We start from the raw sequence: 20,148 nt of genomic DNA, 5'->3' as shown, positions 1-20,148 counted from the left end.
CTGCACAGTGTACGGTAAGTCCTTTAGAGAGCGTTGGGGGGGGGGAGGGGGAGAGAAATGGGGGAGAGAGGGGGAGAGAATGGGAGAAATGGGGAGAGACATTTGGGGGGGGGGAGAAGGAGTGGAGACACTTTTAAGAAACCAGGCAACATAATAAAGTTTAGCGGGCATTTAAATTACCGGTCGGTTTTCCTTGGTCCTGAAAACTCCAATGAGCCAATTAAAATGCCCGGTCAGCAAAGGAGATTGCCTACGGCTGCCCTCGACTGCCTATAACTACATAGCGACCCCACTCCACTGCACCACGAGTTCAAAAGAACCATGCCGACCAATTTTTAGTCGCGGAAATTTTTTCAACATGCTGAAACATTTTCCTCAACCAAACTATTGCCACAAGTAGGCCGGAACTTCCCTCGGGCGTGAATGAGAGTTCCAGTGATCACATAGGACCTCCTAGGACCACGTGTCGACCATGCTGTGAGTTTGAGTCGAGAGCAAACTCTTCTAAACTCACAGATTAGGTCGCCGCAGTGGGACAGCCCCCTTTACTCTAAACCAAATGAAACTAGAATTAACTCTTCCTGTGTAATCTTTGCCAGCCTCTTGCCTTCCAAACTCATCCTTTCTGCCATAACACTCTGTAAGAAAAACAACTTGCTTTAAAGTGGTACTTTTATTTCATTATAAAATATTACTCGTTTCAGAGTCGTATTATCAAATAAATATCGGTAAAGCTATGTAAAGCAATATTAGAGCAGTTGAAATCAAGCTTGCAAAAAAAGTTGTAGATAGCACTGCATTTGAATCAATCACTTTGGCATTTTTGCAATGAAGCTAGAACAGTTCAGTGAGGCACTTGGTTATCATTAAGAGACTAACATTAAGATCCATTTTGGATATAGAAACATAGAAACATAGAAATTAGGTGCAGGAGTAGGCCATTCGGCCCTTCGAGCCCGCACCGCCATTCAATATGATCATGGCTGATCATCCAACTCAGTATCCCATCCCTGCCTTCTCTCCATACCCTCGGATCCCCTTAGCAACACGTGCCACATCTAACTCCCTCTTACATATAGCCAATGAACTGGCCTCAACTACCCTCTGTGGCAGAGAGTTCCAGAGATTCACCACTCTCTGTGTGAAAAAAGTTCTTCTCATCTCGGTTTTAAAGGATTTCCCCTTTATCCTTAAGCTGTGACCCCTTGTCCTGGACTTCCCCAGCATCGGGAACAATCTTCCTGCATCTAGCCTGTCCAACCCCTTAAGACAGGCTAGACAGGCTAAGATATGCTGAAATTTAGCTGATAATTTAATTAATTTTCCCTCCAGATTAATTTAGGATGTTGCCTTGTGTAGTATTGTGAGTCTGATATCATTACTCAAGATGTCCCACATCACTATGCAGCCAGGCAAGAAATACTGAGATGTAGTCACTATTGTAATGTGTGGCATGGAACAGGTAATCTTCACAGGACAAGTTCACACAGACAATGATAAAATAATTGAACTTATTTTTCTTTTAGAGAAGTTGGATGAGGGATAAATAATGGCCAGCAAAACTGCCCTCCCTTTTTCAAACAGCATCTTTGGATTTATAACGATAGAAACAAAATGCTGGAGTAACTCAGCGGGACAGGCAGCATCTCTGGAGAGAAGGATTTATTACGTTCTTCATTTAGTTGGATTTATTAAGTTCACTTGAGACGGCATTTGGGGGCCCAACCAGAATACACTCCCTCACTGTAGAAACAAAGAACTGCAGATGTTGGTTTATACCAAAGATAGACACAAAGTGCTGGAATAACTCAGCACATCAGGCTGCATCACTGGAGAAAAAGGATAGGCAACGTTTAGAAGATAGACAGAAAATGCTGGAGTAACTCGGCAGGCAGGCAGCATCTCTGGAGAGAAGAAATGGATGATGTTTCAGGTGGGGACCCTTCTTCAGACTCTCGCTTAGTTCTGTACTCACCCTATTCTTATGTGCACACTTAAATGGGGATTGAACCCACATTTGGTACAGAGCAGTGAATGGTGTACGAAAGAACTGCAGATGCTGGTTTAAATTGAAGGTAGACACAAAATGCTGGAGTAACTCAGTTGGTGAGGCAGCATCTCTGGAGAGAAGGAATGGGAGATGTTTCGGATCGAGACCCTTCTTCAGACCAGTGAATGGTGTAACTGGGCCACACCTTGCACCACTGGTATGCTGCATGACCAGATCACCCAGCCCATGCTGACACAAATTACTCCACCCCTCCAAAAGGCTTTTTACTCTTAAGGTCACTGTGTCATAGAGCACAGAACCGGGATTTTGCCCCCTCTCCCCGTCTGAGTCTGAAGAAGGGTTTCGGCCCGAAACGTCGCCTATTTTCTTCGCTCCATAGATGCTGCTGCACCCGCTGAGTTTCTCCAGCAATTTTGTGAACCTAAGAAATTCTTACTTGCAGCAGCATAACAAACATGTAATCGCAATTTACAATTCTAGAAAATCAATACACCACAATACTGTTGTAAAAATAAGCCAAAGTCCTCAGTGCAATCAAATACATAGAAACATAGAAAATAGGTGCAGGAGTAGGCCATTCGGCCCTTCGAGCCTGCATTGCCATTCAATACGATCATGGCTGATCATCCAACTGTATCCTATACCTACCTTCTCTCCATACCCCCTGATACCTCTAGCCACAAGGGCCACATCTAACTACCTCTTAAATATAGCCAGTGAACTGGCCTCAACTACCTTCTGTGGCAGAGAAGTACAGTCCATATAGGTACATAGTCGGTGCAGGAAGGAACTGCAAATGCTGGTTTACACCGAAGATAGGCACTAAATGCTAGAGTAACCCAGAGGGTCAGGCAGCATCTCTGGAGAAATGGAACTACATAGTTAGTGATGTGCAGAGTTCAATAGCATTATAGTTGTTGGGAATAAACTATTCTTGGACCTGGTGGTCATGGTTTTCAGATACCGTTTCGATGGTAGTAGCAAAACGAGAGTGTGGTTCTGTGCTCTATGACCCAGTGACCTTAAGAGTAAAAAGCCTTTTGGAGGGGTGGAGTAATTTGTGTTAGCATGTGCTGGGTGATCTGGTCATGCAGCATACCAGTGGTGCGAGGTGTGGCCCAGTTACACCATTCACTGGTCTGAAGAAGGGTCTCGATCCGAAACATCTCCCATTCCTTCTCTCCAGAGATGCTGCCTCACCAACTGAGTTACTCCAGCATTTTGTGTCTACCTTCAATTTAAACCAGCATCTGCAGTTCTTTCGTACACCATTCACTGCTCTGTATCAATCCCCATTTAAGTGTGCACATAAGAATAGGGTGAGTACAGAACTAAGCGAGAGTCTGAAGAAGGGTCCCCACCTGAAACATCATCCATTTCTTCTCTCCAGAGATGCTGCCTGCTTGCCCAGTTACTCCAGCATTTTCTGTCTATCTTCTAAACGTTGCCTATCCTTTTTCTCCAGTGATGCAGCCTGATGTGCTGAGTTATTCCAGCACTTTGTGTCTATCTTTGGTATAAACCAACATCTGCAGTTCTTTGTTTCTACAGTGAGGGAGTGTATTCTGGTTGGGCCCCCAAATGCCGTCTCAAGTGAACTTAATAAATCCAACTAAATGAAGAACGCAATAAATCCTTCTCTCCAGAGATGCTGCCTGTCCCGCTGAGTTACTCCAGCATTTTGTTTCTATCGTTATAAATCCAAAGATACTGTTTGAAAAAGGGAGGGCAGTTTTGCTGGCCATTATTTATCCCTCATCCAACTCCTCTAAAAGAAAAATGTTCAATTATTTTATCATTAAGAATTAAGAATAACGGTAAGAATTTATTGTTCCGTTGTCTGTATGACAATGAAACTCTTGACTCTTTCCAATCCTTTCTATATTCCTAAAGTATTTCACCGTTTAGGTGATATTTAAATGAAATCTTCATTTGCAATATGGTATTAACTCGTGCCATTCCGCATTCGCCATTGTTTAAAGGGTGGTGTACAGTTGAACGTTCAGGACAATTAGGAGCAAATCCCACAAGCTTGTTGTGCCAATCGATAACATAATGCTTGTTCCAATCGAAACCTCGTCCCCACGTTCCTATTTATCTCAATAAATTTCCATTTTCCATGCTAACTCAAGAATCTACCCACTTCTATATTTGAAATATTCGAAGCCTTTTGCTTCCACGGTTCTTTGAGAGATAGTGTTCCAGACTCTTGTCAGCGAGAAAGGAAATTCACCGCATTTCTCTCTTACATCTTTATTTTATTATTATAAAGGATTTTTTTTTTTTTTAGTGGTTCCAAATTCAACATCTAGTTGAAAAATCGTCTCCGTCTCCATATCCAGACTCGACTCTCCACTCCCCCCATATCACGTCCCAATGAAATAATTGCACTAATGAAGGGGCAGTGGAGAAAACGTAATGGGAGAGAAGGGCCCCTTTAAAAGATTACACCCACTGCAAGAGCACAAATGAAGATTTGTTGTGTATGTGTGTGTACGCCTTCCCTCCCGTCTCACTGCAAGTAGGCGGTGCTGCCTGGCTGGAGTTGGTTCGCTGCAGGGTGAGGGTTGGAGGTGTGTTGAAGGCTGGAAGAAGGGAGAACAGGGTGCGATTTAAAGCATTCAACTTTTTGTTTTTTGATTATTTTTTTTTAAATAACTAAATTTCAGAAAAGATGTCTGCAAGTTGCCAGCAAAGCCAATGCAGAGTGATCCCCACCAGGACGGTGGTTCTGAACGATACAACGCAGCTACCTCATGATTACTGCACTACACCGGGAGGAACGCTGTTCTCCACCACTCCCGGAGGTAAATCCATGTTGGCGAGCAGTAAATGCAACCCTTGCTGGTTGTGCTTTGGCGTTTATGTCTTCAGTAAATCGGGCAAATGCACACATGGGGGCCTGGTCCGAGTACTTCCCTTTAAATCCGTTTGTTTAAAAATAAAGAGTGGGTGGAGAAGCTGCAAAGACAAGTGTGGTTGCACAAGGAAACTTAGTGCTGTATTTGTGGGTTAAAACATAGCTGCTGTTGCGCTGAATTGCTCGGTTCCGTTCGCATAATAAACAAACCAGAGTGCAGGCCGATTTGGCAAGAGCCTTCACCTCGTGTTGTCGAAGCTGAGCGGAGTTAACTTTTCGCAGCCTGCATGGTTTTTTCCCCCCCTCCCTTTGCAAAATGGAAGTGTACCCAACCGAAATCACAATTAATGCAGATATGCGAGAAGGCTGCACACAATTTCTTGCATTAAACAGCTTTATTTGAAATGCACATTTCAGGACTAAATTCGCTGCTCGAATTCGGCCTGGCTTGGGTTAATTTCCTGTTTGTTGCAAACACTCCGGTTTGTTAACGGTGCTTCAATGAGCGTCTTAAATGCGGGTTATTTGGCTTATTTTTGCTTCTGCAGGGTGAAATTAACATGCATGCATTTGTATTTGCTCCACCCCCCCCTCCCCCGAGGTTGGATTGCATGTCTTGTACTCGTGATCCTGTCGCGTATAAAGCGAGTCAGCAACACCCGCCTCTTCCCCCTCGGCCAAAGCCTTGCCTGTCCATTAATTCCTCGCCATTTGCCTGAATCGTGCAGAGAGCTCCTTTAAGGGACCATTCAGATTCGGGCAAAGTCAGAACAAGAGATTTCTCAATTTAAGGATAGCTCAAATAAATGAAAAATGCAGCAGGTCCCACCAAACCACAGCAGATAAGTCACAACAAAAGAATTTTTCTAACTTAATCAGGTGATGGTAACTTCGTGTTTCATTGGTGTTTTCCCTGAGCATAGGACATCCCAAGCATTTTCTGGCCAATGAGGTGGATATCATTTTTTTGAAGGTGGTTGTGGCTGTAATGTGGGGAATACTGCAGCCAATATGGATAATGCAGGCTTGCACACACAATGTGATTGGGACAGATAATCGGGTATAATGAAATAAAATCGGACAATGCTGCAAAAATCTCAGCTGGTCAGGCGGTTCATGTACCTTCATCAGAACAATTGCATTTGTGATATTAAAAAAAAAATCGAGTGCTGGAGTAACTCAGCAGGTCGGGCAACATCCCTGGAGAACATGGATAGGTGATGTTTGTAGGGAGGAACTGCAGATGCTGGTTTAAACCGAAGATAGACACAAAATGTTGGAGTAACTCAGCGGGCGGGACAGGCAGCATCTCTGGAGCAAAGGAATGAGGGTCTCGACCCGAAACATCACCCATTCCTTCTCTCGAATTGTCTTTCCTGCTCGAGTTACTCCTGCCTCCAGTGTCTAGGAATAGATGATGTTTTGGGTTGGGACACTTTTTTTTTTTTTTTTTAAACCAGTATCTGCAGTTCCTTGTTTCTACTACTTGTTTGCATGACATGGATACAGAAAAATATTAACCGCACTCATTTGCAACTGCCCGAGAGGGAAGCTAGATATCAGTTTAAAATTGAAGGTAGACACAAAATGCTGGCGTAACTCAGCGGGTGAGGCAGCATCTCTATAGAGAGAAGGAATGGGCGACGTTTCAGGTGGAGACCCTTCTTCAGACTGATGTCAGGAGAGGGGATGGGACAAAGATAGAATGTAGTTGGAGACAGTAAGACTGGTGGGAGAACTGGGAAGGGGACGGAGAGAGAAAGCAAGGACTATCTGAAGTTGGAGAAGTCAATGTTCGTATCGCTGGGGTGTAAACTACCCAAGTGAAATATGAGGTGCTGTTCCTCCAATTTGCACTGGGCCTCACTCTGACAACGGAGGAGGCCCAGGACGGAAAGGTCGGGTTGGGAATGGTAGGGGTAGCTGAAATGCTGAGCCACCGGGAGATCGGGTAGGTTAAGATGCACTGAGCGGAGGTGTTCAGTGAAACGATCACCAAGCCTGTGCTTGGTCTCGCCGATGTAAAGAAGTTGATACCTGGAGCAGCGGATACAGTAGATGAGTTTGGAGGAGATGCAAGTGAACCTCTGCTTCACCTGGAAAGGCTGTTTGGGTCCTTGGATTGAGTCGAGGGGGGGAGGTAAAGGGACAGGTGTTGCATCTCCTGCGGTTGCAGGGGAATGTACCTGGGGAGGGGGTGGTTTGGGTGGGAAGGGACTAGTTGACCAGAGTTTCGAAGGGAACGGTCTCTGCAGAAAGCAGAAAGAGGTGGAGATGGGAAGATGTGGCCAGTTGTGGGATCCCATTGGAGGTGGCAAAAATGTTGGAGGATTATATGCTGTATGTGACGATGGGTGGTAGGTGAGGGCAGAGGGGTCTCTGTCCACGTTACAAATGGGTGGGAGGGGGAGCAAGATTGGACATGCGGGATATCGAGGAGACCTAGCGCGAGCCTCATCTATAATGGAAGAGGGGAACCCCATTCCTTCTCTCCAGAGACGCTGCCTCACCCGCTAAGTTACTCCAGCATTTTGTGTCGCCCTTCGATTTAAACCAGCATCTGCAGATCTTTGTTGCACATCAGTTTAAAATTGCTCCTTAAAGACCACCCAGTCACTATGCACCACTTCCAAGGTGCTGTATTGCATTTCACCCACTGCAGTTGGGTGAGATTTGATTTGAAGTGAGTTTCATAGCTGATATCGATGTCTAAAAATTGTGCCACTGTACAGTGTTAAAAGATGAGCAAAATTCCAAACGGAGGGAGGACTAAACAGGAAATTTTTTTTTTTTTTTTTTTAGAATAAATTATTGGTCTTTGATCCCTTTTATAGCGGAGGTGATCCTAGCCATTACTAAAGGGGGCTAGATTTATCCCAAAAAAATACACATCTATTGTAATTTATCAGGTCGGGCAGCATCCCTGGAGAACATGGGATAAATATGTGTTAGCTACCTGTTTCCGCATAAATAGTGTTGCAATGTTTTGAACGGATCACTAATGATGCTTGAGATGGGTGTTGACAGAATTGGGCAAGAATCGTGTCCGTGTGAATTGGCAAGGGAACTTAACACGATTTGTTGGCATTGTGGGTGAAGAATTCTTATCAAAGGAAAGTTTGCGGTTTTGTTTTTTGTCTGGAGGATGAGCTTTACTTATTCTGGTAACGTTTTAACACGGTTAGCAACAGACCATTCTGTGGCATGTAGATTCCCTTGGTTTTAGCCAAAGGGGATACAATTCTCAACGTTTGTGCCCCAGTCTTTCAGAGATGTGGAGGGAAGGTATATTTGGGAGTTGGGAACAGCCATTGTATTGAATAGAAAGGTAGGCTCCTAATACTATTTATAATATTCATTCTATTTCTCCTGTTCTTACTTGCCCAGAGATAGGCAGAGTTTATGCAAATCAAAAGTATGCTGACATAATTATTAATGAAACATAATTGCTTTGTTTCTTAAGATAGAAGGATGATGGCAAGAAACAAAATTAAAGTGATGCAAGAAACAATATGTGGATCTGATTTTTTTTCTTTAGATAATAATCAGCCTGCTGTATGTTTCCAAATTCAAATATCTTGAAATATCTGGTTAGATGTTTGTGTTTGGTGATGGATCATCCATGCTTTGTGTTTACATGAGTTGTTAAGGCCCGTGGAGCTGAAGGACAGCATGTACTGCAGACAAATTGACATTTACAAGATTTGATATTAATAGATTTTTCAAGCATGAAAAGGGATTAAGGGGCAGACGGACCTAATGGATACATATCATAAATAAATGGTGAAACAGGCCCACTGTGACATTCGTGCTTCAATTAAAAAAATATTAATAAGTATATCATAAAATACCCTTTTGGATGCCTATAATTTTATTTGGACTAAAATAATTACACAACACAATCTTTTGATTGGAAATGTATTGTGCAAGCATAGGCAACAAGAGCCGACTTGTTTCTAGTCAGTTGTGCAAGCCTTAACTAATCAATAATGTACCATTTGAGAACGCACATGGTCGGTGGTAAACTCCTAAAAACGATTCAAGTAAATGCTTCTTCCCTGCTGTTATCAGACTTTTGAATGGGCGGGCATTTGCTAAGGGTGTACTTCTGATCTTCCAATCTACCTTGCGACAGCCCTTGCACAGTTTTGTTATCTGCACTTTCTCTGCAGCTGTAACACTATGTTCTGCACCCTGTTTATTTTCTCTTTTTGCGTCATCTGTTGCTTCTTGGATATGGTTTGATTGTATTTGTGTATGGAATGACTAGATAACATGCAAAACAAAGTTTTACACTGTAATTTTGTACACGTGACAATTATAAACCAAACACCGTTCCCAATTACAGAATGAAACGAAACCCAGTGATTTTTTTTTTCCCTGGTAATGACCTAAATTGTCCGATGCAATGATAATGACAATGAGCAACACACATCAATTCAATTTACAGTTTAACTTCCAAGCTCTGGAAAAAATTAAGTGCTCTGGTACATGTGTTAAGAAGAAATCTCTCGGTCTTTAAATGCCATCGTATTGTCTCTTCAAGCAAACAAAATCTCAGAGCAATCTTTCAAGAGGGCGAGAGAAAATACTGCAGAGGTAGCAGCCCGAATGTGCCCATCTAACCACCATAGTGAAGGTTTTCAAACTTATCACATCTTCTGTAACATCACTTTTGATAAAGCTGGTGACTTTATATTTTTAAGGATAGAGGGTTGTTTTAAAGGTGTTAGAGCCATACAGCACAGAAACAGGCCCTTCAGTCCAACTTCCCATGCCAAACAAGATGCCCCATCTACACTAGTCCCACCAGCGTTTGGCCCATATCTCTCAACCTTTCCTATCCATATAGTGTTTGTTATCCTTTGCATTGTGGGCAAAGGCAAAGAGATCAAGACTTTGATTGTGTGTGTGATGGATGAGAGATGAGCCCACTCCTTTCTGCAATTGCATCTCTGATGAGAGCCGCTGTGGGCAGTTTGGCTTTTATCCCCAATAACACTTTAGCCTGTTCCCATACTTCCCTTTGTAGAAGCCGGATCTAATTTTAAGCGAACTCAAACCTGGGTCCCCCAATTAACTATTGGGCTGGAATATTACAAATTGTAAAAATTCTTCTGAGTCTGTGGGAAATACTTATGATTCTGACAAGCCCAAATCCTGTCCTAAGCTTGACTGGATGTGGAAAGAGATAGGTGTTACCTTCAACTAATCTGATTCTAGCTGGTTCCATTCTCGCCCATCTGATCGTTCAATAGTCAAGTCCTACTCTGCCAAAGAACTGATTGGAGTTTAAACTCACAGCTACCTTTGTGTGTTGGTGCAAGCAAAATAAGTTTAGAAACATAGAAATTAGGTGCAGGAGTAGGCCATTCGGCCCTTCGAGCCTGCACTGCCATTCAATATAATCATGGCTGATCATCCAACTCGGTATCCCTTACCTGCCTTCTCTCCATACCCCCTGATCCCTTTAGCCACAAGGGCCGCATCTAACTCCCTCTTAAATATAGCCAATGTACTGGCCTCAACTACCTTCTGTGGCAGAGAATTCCAGAGATTCACCACTCTCTGTGTGAAAAATATTTTTCTCATCTTGGTCCTAAAAGATTTCCCCCTTATCCTTAAACTGTGACCCCTTGTTCTGGACTTCCCCAACATTGGGAACAATCTTCCTGCATCTGGCCTGTCCAAACCCTTAAGAATTTTGTACGTTTCTATAAGACCCCCCCCCCCCCCTCAATCTTTTATTCTCAACATATGTTGCACAGGGTATATGTAATCTAAAGATAATCTCAATCTTGTGGTTACAATTCAGCTTTGACGAGTTGTGTTCAGAGACAAGGCTGTTTTGGTCTTGTGCAGTTACATTTTGCAGATTCCTACTTCCAGATAAACTGCTGATTTTGCATGATATTTGTATGAAATGAGAGCAGGTTAAACGTGTAAGTTTTTTTGCTTTGGGTTACAAAGGTTGTTCTTGCAGTTTGGAAGTGAGATTCTGTATCATTATGGTAGACAAAAATGCTGGAGAAACTTAGCGGGTGAGGCAGCATCTATAGAGTGAAGGAATAGGCGATGTTTCGGGTCGGGACCCTTCTTCAGACCGATGTGGGGTGCAAGGAAGAGGCGGAGACAGTGGGATGTGGGAGAGCTGTGGAGGGGAAGGAGGGAGAAAACAAGGACTACCTGAAATTGGAGAAGTCAATGTTCATACTGCTGGGGTGTAAACTACCCTACCGAAATGAGGTGCTGCTCCTCCAATTTGCTGTGGGTTATGTGTGTTTTTATTTATATTTGGGGCATGATTCAAGCAAACTCCTCCGTTGCCATGCTGTGAAAACGGAGAGGATGAGGAGTTTCTTCCCAGAGGCCATTAGGACTGTGTACTCCTATTTCACCAGGGACTAACTTTACTGTATCAATTTACTGTTGTGTGGTGTCTTTTTCTTTATTTTCCTCCCACAAATATGTAATGGGTGAATATGTGATTCTGTTCTATTCTGGGTTGTAGTTTTTTTTGCACAATCTGCAAGCATCGCCACTTTTAATTTCACCGCTCATCTCGTATGTGTATGTGACAAATAAACTTGACGACTTGATTCTGCAGCAATTGGGTGAACTGCTCCAATCCTAGAATTTATTTCCATCTATAGTGCAGACCGTACACTAGGCACTGAACGCCTTGTGTCTGCCCATATATTTCAAAGCGCAGATGTAGGATGGCAGTATTGTGAAACCCATTTTCTTTCCAGAGTTTCCAGCCTTTTATCATGAAATTCCTATTACCAGTTGTTGTTTTCATGATCCAGTGGCTGAAAAGAATTATGAATCTAATTTTGAATTGTGCCGATGATGAATGCATTCCCTGGCATTCTAGAGAAAGGTAGATCATGGTGTCCCACATGTCACCCCTACTTTGTGCTGCCTTATTATAGTCCGTGTTATGCAATAAGCAGACCGCTTCCCGTATCGTATAAGTTGCTCTTCTGATTAGCAAAATAGACATGTGAAATGTACCTGCACAGTAAGTTTTTGTGATTTTTTTTTTTCAAACTTTCAGTGCGTTTGCTGGATTGAACACTTTTTAAAATTTGCTTTCATCAGGGTAGTGGGTGCGTGTGAGTATGTGTTGACCCTTGAGCTCTTCCGTGATCACCGAATGCTTTAGATGTTAAACAAATATAGATGTACAAGCTTCATTGTGCAAGGATTCTTCAGCTAAAATTAGCAGGTGTGAATAGACATGGCTTTGGCTGTAATTTGTTGATTTTTCCATTGGGAACAATACTATGTGAAGGTCTGGGTGGGTCTGGGCATTGTTATAGAATCCCACAGCACAGGAGAAGGCCATTTATTCCATAAAAAGACACAAAGTACTGGAGTAACTCAGCGGGTGAGGCAGCATCTCTGGAGAACATGGATAGTAGACGTTTTCGGGCCCTTCTTGAGACCCAACAGTATTCTCCACAGATACTATCTCACCTGCTTAGTTACTCCAGTACTTTGTCTGTTTTGTAATCAAGCATGTACAGTTCCTTAGTTCCACCTTTTGCCATTTATTCCATAATGCCTTTGTCTGCTCTTTTGACAAATTGTGCAAAAAGCCTCATTCCTCTCCCCCTTTCCTTGTAGCACAATTATTTTTCTTTGCGTATTTGCCCAACTTCCTTCAAATCTAAATCTTAACATAATACATCACACTTCAGAAAAAGGCAACAAGCTTGTATATTTAAAATAAAATTCTCCACACCTCTCCTCCACTTTAACAATTCACCTTCAATCTTTGCTATCTCTCTTGTGAGAGGAAATATTTTTGCTCATGTCAAAAACCTTTTATAGTTGTGAGCACCAAACAAAACTCTCTTGAAAGCTCTAATCTAAGGACACTACCCAGCTTTTCTCCTATCTACACACAACAGAGGGCACTCAGAACTGATACCATTTTAGTTATTCCCCACTCTGTTCTTCGAGATTGAGATATGATGCCACAGGTTCTTAAAAGACAACACTTTTTTTTCAATGTTCTTTCTTCTGAGTAGATAAGAGCAACTTTTTTTTTTAAAAAATGCAAACTTTAACTTGCTATTTCAGGCACTCGGATTATTTACGATCGGAAGTTTCTGATGGACTGCCGTCATTCTCCGATTGCAAAGACTCCACCTCGTTACCTCCCACATATCCCAGGTGTGACAACCCCAGGCATTGCTGAAGATACGAAGGCAGAAGCAAATAATGCTGCTCAGAGCGGTGGCATCAACCGTGAGGGAAAATCATCTACTGGTGAGATTCGACAACTTGAACCATTGGGGGCAAAACTCGGTTTACGGACATTTTTCTCATTCATTCATAAATATTACATTTAAAATGATGTGAAATAATTGCTGGTCACCGACGACCACCCCGCACACTCACCTGCACACACTAGGGATAATTTTACATGTTACAAAAACAAATTAACCTACAAACGCACACGTCCTTGGACAGTTGGAAGAAACTGCAGCACCCGGAGAAAACTAAATTGGTCACAGGGAGAATGTACAAACTCCGTACAGATAGTACCCATAGTCAAATTGAAACCGGGTCTCTGGCGCTGTAAGGCAGCGACTCTTCCGCTGCGCCCCCCTCCCCCCCAGTAGATCAGAATGGATTAGCAGCAGCAGCAAAGCACAATCATGATTGTGGTTATAGTGATTGGAATCTTGGTATATAAGCAACACTAGAAGATACATTGTGCATGTGTCTGTCCTGTACATGTGCTGAAACTAACACTAACGGAGATGTTGCAAGTAATGGGGAAAATTGGGAATCTGCTTTGAAACATCGTTAATGCAAGTTGACTTCTTTAAGCGATTTCAAAGTCAGACCAAGCCTTCATAAGCAGAACTTTTGGATATTGGTTAATGCTGTTAAATGGACGAGGGAAATCGAATGGAAGAGGCAAGAACAGCAGGGAAATGAGGGGAGAATGAGGGGCTGAGGCATTTAAATTGTGAGAAAGATTGTTGAGCTATGAAGTCAGTTGGGGGGGGGGGGGGGGGGGGGGGGGGGGGGGGTTTCTGGCTGGGTGGATTAGGGTATCAGATGGGGACCACACCTGCTTCACCCATGTTAAGAGTGGGTTGCATTGTAAAATAAAAATTTTAGAGAATTGGAAATAGTGATAGTCCAGTGATCCCCTGTAAATTGCATTGGTTTTGTTACTTTCAATATGGTGGATTTCTCATTGAACAGCGGTGCTGACTCGAAGGGCCGAATGGCCTCCTCCTGCACCTATTTTCTATGTTTCTATTTTCTATGTAACAGTGTACTGATTACGCATGGTTTAAATCACAATATTTGAGTCCAGGTATGCTGTAAACGAAATCTCTTTGCATGTATTCATAAGATAATTATGTGAGGAAATTGGGACAACTTTAAGGTGAATGAAGCAAAGCAGGAAATGTTTGGTCTAATTTCCCAACTGCCGAATTTCCACCAGGAGGTGTATGCAAACTCTGCAAAAATATTATGGATATTCTGTGCATTTTTCCCCTCTTTCTCCGTCAGTACCCACTCGAGTTCCCTTGTCTGTTGTGTAGTTATTCCTCAAATTCATTTACAAGGCTGATCTGCCTGGCATCTTCCTCAGGCTGTTTGTCTTTCTTGTCCTGCTCCATAAGATGATAGAGCAGGAAAGTTGCGGGCTAGAGAGCTGAGTATCCAACCAGTGCAAAGGTGCCAAGAATTTTCTTTGAGTTTGACTTCTCCTGGTACTTTGGTCCTTAAATGAACTTGTGCATTTCATGAAAAGTGCTAATAGATTGTATAGTCACACTGATAGGGTTCTGTAGTGCAAACTTCTCTGTAGTGAAGACCCCTTGGGCTACCAGTGTACTGTGGCCCTGCATCAATGAATTATGCACTCTTTCCACCACCATGAGGGAGTTTCCCCAAGACCAGCCAACACCTTTGCCCATCAGAGCTGACCATCGCCTTGATGTTTGTCCAGCAACTGCTATTGAAATGAATCTTGGTCAAGATACTCTGAAGACTCATCTAACACTGGTGGAAGTTGTATTTTGTTTGGGGAGCATGGATTATGCTGGCAAGACATTTACTGTCATTCACTGGTTGCCTCTGAACAGCATGATAACTTTTTAATGCATTAATTTTTTTGCCCCATGCTGCCATTTAAGCTCGTGTCTTTGGGTTAGTAACTTGGCGTTCTACGTGCCACTCCAGTAACTTGAACGCTGCACATAGTTCTGCCGCAGCTGTCGCCAGTTAATGACACGTGGCCTGGAGCTGACCTGGCCTGTGTAGCTGGGATGTAGTCTGAATTGTTTAACCGGTTCTCATCTTTCAATGGAACACGCCAAGCTGACCATGTACAAGAGTATTCTGTTGTCACACAACACCGTCTTTCTAAAGCATTATCCATCACCATTTATTCTTCCCTTCCCAAGTGCTCAACTTCCCTATATTAAAGGGAACACATTTACCCCAACTTCTTGATCCTCCTTCCTCTATACTTTTAACCAGCTGCCCCTTAGGATTCAGCCTTCAATCGCGTCGGGTCTGGAGTTTCACTCCAGGAATCAATGCACAAAGACAGACACAAAAAGCTGGAGTAACTCAGTGGGTAAGGCAGCATCTCTGGGGGGAAAAGGAATAGATGACGTTTCGGATCGAGACCCTTCTTCAGAGTGAGAGATGGGGTGGGGGGGTGGGAAACGAGATATATGCGTTGATATAGAGACAGAGATAGCCCCGTGACTCGGTATGAAGAAGTGGCTCGACCCGAAATGTCACCTATTTGTTTTCTACAGACATGCTGCCTGACCCGCTGAGTTACTCCAGCTTTTTGTGTATATCTTTGGTTTAAACCAGCATTTGCAGGTTCTTTCTTCGCAATGAATACACAAAGCTTGGCTGACACTTTGGTGACATTACTGATTTAGCACTAGTGTGAAAGGGAACTTCCTTAACTGAAAGCGCTGAGCTTAACATTTGCTACTTTCCATGCCACTTACTGAAGAGCAGGGGAGTTCCATCAATACCCCAGCAATTTTTGTTTTATTCCTCAGCTAGGATAATAAGATCATGTTTAGATTTGATAGGAGCAGAATTAGGCCATTTGGCCCATTGAGTCTATTGCACCATTCAACCAAGGCTGATGTATCTTTCCCTTTCAACCCCATTCTCCTGCCTTCTCTCCTTAACCAGCTTTAACAAATTAAAACGCATTACGATAGTGTTTATTATTAGAGGATATTGTGGTTGCTTAATGTCATAATTTAATAGGCACTCCTTTCACATGTTACCAGGACCCGAGGGCCTCGGCTAAATGGACAGGTTGGGCAGGCTAGGACTTTATTCCTTGGTTCGCAGGAGGATGAGGGGTGATCTTACAAAGGTGTATAAGATCATGGGGAGAATAGATGCGTTGAATGCTCTGAGTCTTTAACCCAGAGTACTTGCCCCTTTAACATGGGGCTTTGTCTTGATAACAATGAGTGAGGGGAGTTGTTGGATTTCAGCTGATTTGGTCTTTTTGGGCGCTTACTCTGTAAAGCTGATACATTCTCCTACCCTGTGACTCGACACATCCCTCCTATGACCTTACTCGAGATCTACGCACCAGAATGTTGACGGGTGACTCTTTCTTTCTCCAGGAGATGAAGCTCAATTTGAGATGGACATCTGAGCTGTCCACGTGCGACCGCAGACTCCGCTTCTCGACGCTTCGACGACCTGGCTTGTGGATCCTAACGCACAGGCCTCTGCCGTGGTACACAAGCTCTCCAGAAATCTGCCAAAAAAAAGTTTAATACAGATTATTTTTTTGCCTTTGGTCAATCCTGAACATTTACACTTTGTCTATGACCTTAAATCATGTTTTAGCAGCAAGATAAGTGGGTTCCAATTTAATTTTTTTTTTTTTTTTTTTTTTTTTTTTTTAAACAGGAAAGATAACATTTTGTTTAATGAACAAACGAGCTATTTTAAAAATTCTTTGCAAGCTAAGCAATCTTGAAGCAATTTCCATTATATGTATCTGTGCTAAGATTTGTTGCATTGTTAATTGCGTTCAAAGGCAATTTTGGTACATAGCCACAATTGTACTCGCTTATTTTTGGAACATTGTGGAATGTCCTGTTGAGGTCAGCAAGAATCCTCAGTAAGCTCATTGCTTAACTATTTTAAATGCAATCCATTAAATTCCTGTCATTTTTATTTTTGTCAATGAAAGCGCTGCTTCATTGATGATTTCTGCTGCCTGGAGGCTTTTTTTTCTCTTCTCTATCTTCATATTTGGGTTGGGGGAACTTGCTCCAGTACATTTCACTGTTGTCAATGGGGAGCAGCAATAAGTATCTTGGGTCTGAGTTGCAAGTGCATGGATCTATCTATGTGTTCGGCAAAGCTTACGATTATATTATCAAATCACCAGAAACTGTGAAGTAGCACTAGATTTGAAAACCATGTTGTTGGAATGGGTACTGCGGTTGCTTGTCTTGGGATGGTTCACTGCACTACCAGGCTGGTCAGATCCAAGAGACTGGGGAGAGTAGTATGTCCTTTTGCTAAAGAGTTTTTTATCTGACATTTTTCACATTTAACTGTTTAAGTTGACTAGTTTTAATGTTTATTATTACGTTTGATGTTGGGTGACAGTGGTCTGAAACCTGGCCCCGTGGTGCTGTTTCCAATGGGAGGAGGCCAGCTTTGGAAGATGTAGTATTGAATTGGCATCGTCCTACGGGGGGCTGCTAGGATATGCTGAAGCTTAAAGCCCTGTCCCACTCTAAAGGTTAATTCAAGAGTTCTCCCGAGTTTGCCCTGATTCGAACTCGGAGATTTACGGTAATGGCCACTCGTAAGTACTCGGGGCTCTCGTGGACATTTTTCACCATGTTGAAGAAAAATCTTCACGGGTCTTCCCGAGCTTACAGTGTTTCCCGAGTACCTGCCGTTAGCGTTACGAGCCACTAAGCGATGTCCCTGATCTCCGACGTACCCGCTGCGTTCATTCTACATGCTTACCACGAGTTTGATTTTTTTTTTTTTTTTTTTTTTTTTAACTCGGGAGAGCTCTTGAATGAACTCGTGCAGTGGGACAGGGCTTTAATTCTTGATTTAAAACTTGAAGAGAGAGAGCTGGCAAAACACAGCAAGTTAATAGATTAACTATTGAGCTGGGCAGGCTCTGCTTTGAAGCTCCGGGCTATGGGATACCGCAATTCCAAAGTGCGTCATTTGACCCATCAAGCTTCCTTCAACAATTATTACTGCAACAAGTTATTTGGCCAACCCACTCTTCTCCCCTGCTGCCACATTCTTTTTTTTAACACATACTTTTTTAAAACAAAAAGTATTATTCCCAACCAGTGGTGTGTAGAAGAGAATTCTACATCATAATTGGATTCCTCTGTTGAAGGATCTGTGATCATCTTTCTATTTTTACTGTTTGACTGTGTTTCTAATGTTTTTTTTTTGTGATTTATGGGGATTTATTTTTGATGGGGTTCATAGCAAAGTAATACTGAATGGTTTCCGTATTAATTACTTCATACTCTGGATAAATAAAATCTGCCGCTCAGTTATTTCCAATCTGAAGGCAAACTTCACACAACAAGAAAAATTGTTGCAGCTGATTGTGGTTTTATTATTTGTTTGTGTGGGTGGATCAATATCGGGGTTCCATGATTCTTACTGGAAAACAATCATTACTTAGTATGGAAATGGTGCTTTTATAATTTAAAAAAAAAACTATTATTTAAAAAAAAAAAAAAAAAAATTAATGAAAGGTAATCTGGTGACTAATGCACCTGCATGGACAACGCTTTTGACTCAAGCACAAGTACGTATCAGCTGATTGTAAAGAATCATTCATAGGAAAGTTGAACTCAAAATTGTATGGCTTATCTTTTAGAGTTTGATGCTGAGGTCGGCTTTATGTCACCTGTAATAGCAGTTTCAAACTTTTCCAATGTCCAACTTTCTGTTGCCATTACTACACGGGCAGGTGGGAGCGATCGTACGCAGACGATAAAAAGAAACGGATCCTCCAGTTATTTCCAGTTTAATTAATTCTTTATTGAAGTAGTTGTACAAAGAAAGTGAACATGCCAGGTCCTCTTTATTCTTGTACAAATTGTAGCTTTCTGTTCTTACTATCTGACCTGGTAAGAATGGTATTCTCTCTCCCATGCCTGCTGGTCTGATCTGCCCCTGCCCTGGTATATATGTAACGGTCACCTACGTATCAAAAGCCCACCCCAAGCATTCAAATGAATACTGCTGTTCAAAATAAGATGCTAACAGTAACTAGTCAAAGCATGAATGGCTCTGACATCACTTTCTACTGCATTTTCTTCCCACACACACACACACACTCACACACACACACACACACACACACACACACACACACACACACACACACACACACACAGCTTGCATGGATCCATCTTTAGTGCCACTGTTTTCCGCCATGGCTCAAGTCACCAACTGCGACACGTATTGTGTCTTAAGGTACAGCGAGGGCTGAGCCCAGTATGGTTTGTAGATTGCATTGACCTCACCTCCTGGAGTCGTGAGGCCAGACCATAATGATTGATGTCTGCCGAGTTTCAGCTTTGCCTTCCTGACATGCAAGGTGACAGTCACCAGCTTGTATCCTTACTCCACACCACTCTCTGTCCTGTTGATGGTGGTGGGGGGGGGGGGGTTATTTGTTGTCTACCTTTGGGTGGATACAAGAAACTGCAGATGGTGGAATCCTGAGCAACGCAGAATGCTGGAATAACTGCAGGTCAGGCAGCATCTATGAGAGAATCTCACAAACCTCTTTGCCCCTTTCTTTCTATATCTCTCCTTCTGGCTTTATATTTTTCTCTTTTTATCAAATGGCCTTTTTTATCTCTAGTTACTTACTCAACCCATCTACCAATTGCCCACTTCCCCACCTGTGTCCACCTATCACTGCCAGGCATTATTCCACCCTTGCCTCTCTTTTCCAGCTTTCTCCCACAACTCCTAGTCTGACGAAGGATCCCCGACCCAAAACATCGCCTTTCCATTCCCTCCACAGTTGCTGCCTGACCTTAAGTGAATTCAGAACGTTGGGTTTTTCTTCTTGGGCAGTTGCTTTGAATCCAGGAGAGTTCACCTCGCATTGGTTTTGTGGTTTCTGATATGACTGTGACTAACGTGGGCAATGCTGTTATAATTCTTAAAGATGTCTGCTGTTTCTACTTCTAACCCATTGCCATCCTACAAGCATTGACTTGCC

General features: G+C 42.7%; 2 protein-coding genes across 2 annotated transcripts in view; one reads left to right on the top strand and one right to left on the bottom strand.

The window, feature by feature from the left end:
• Positions 1–16,526, bottom strand: part of LOC129713013 (uncharacterized) — a 97,973-nt gene extending 81,447 nt beyond the window's left edge. Inside the window, exon 1 of the mRNA XM_055661858.1 lies at positions 16,492–16,526. The gene's annotated coding sequence lies outside the window, so the exon portion shown is untranslated. The remainder of the gene's footprint in view (positions 1–16,491) is intronic.
• eif4ebp2 (eukaryotic translation initiation factor 4E binding protein 2) lies at positions 4,528–18,495 on the top strand. The gene is made up of 3 exons (XM_055661861.1): positions 4,528–4,818; positions 12,963–13,151; positions 16,526–18,495. Exons 1-3 carry the CDS (start codon positions 4,686–4,688, stop codon positions 16,555–16,557), a joined length of 354 nt encoding a protein of 117 aa, XP_055517836.1. The 5' UTR covers positions 4,528–4,685; the 3' UTR covers positions 16,558–18,495.
• The last annotated feature ends 1,653 nt before the right edge of the window (positions 18,496–20,148 follow it).

The sequence above is a fragment of the Leucoraja erinacea genome, chromosome 34 (genome assembly GCF_028641065.1).
Source record: "Leucoraja erinacea ecotype New England chromosome 34, Leri_hhj_1, whole genome shotgun sequence".
Lineage (NCBI taxonomy): Eukaryota > Metazoa > Chordata > Chondrichthyes > Rajiformes > Rajidae > Leucoraja > Leucoraja erinaceus.
This window is presented reverse-complemented; position numbering and strand designations above follow the sequence as displayed.

Excerpts from the sequence above, each read along its gene's own strand:
- eif4ebp2 (XM_055661861.1), top strand. The coding sequence starts at position 4,686 with ATGTCTGCAAGTTGCCAGCAAAGCCAATGCAGAGTGATCCCCACCAGG. Across the intron at positions 4,819-12,962 it reads GTTCTCCACCACTCCCGGAG|GCACTCGGATTATTTACGAT; the intron begins GTAAATCCATGT and ends TTGCTATTTCAG. Across the intron at positions 13,152-16,525 it reads TGAGGGAAAATCATCTACTG|GAGATGAAGCTCAATTTGAG; the intron begins GTGAGATTCGAC and ends TTCTTTCTCCAG.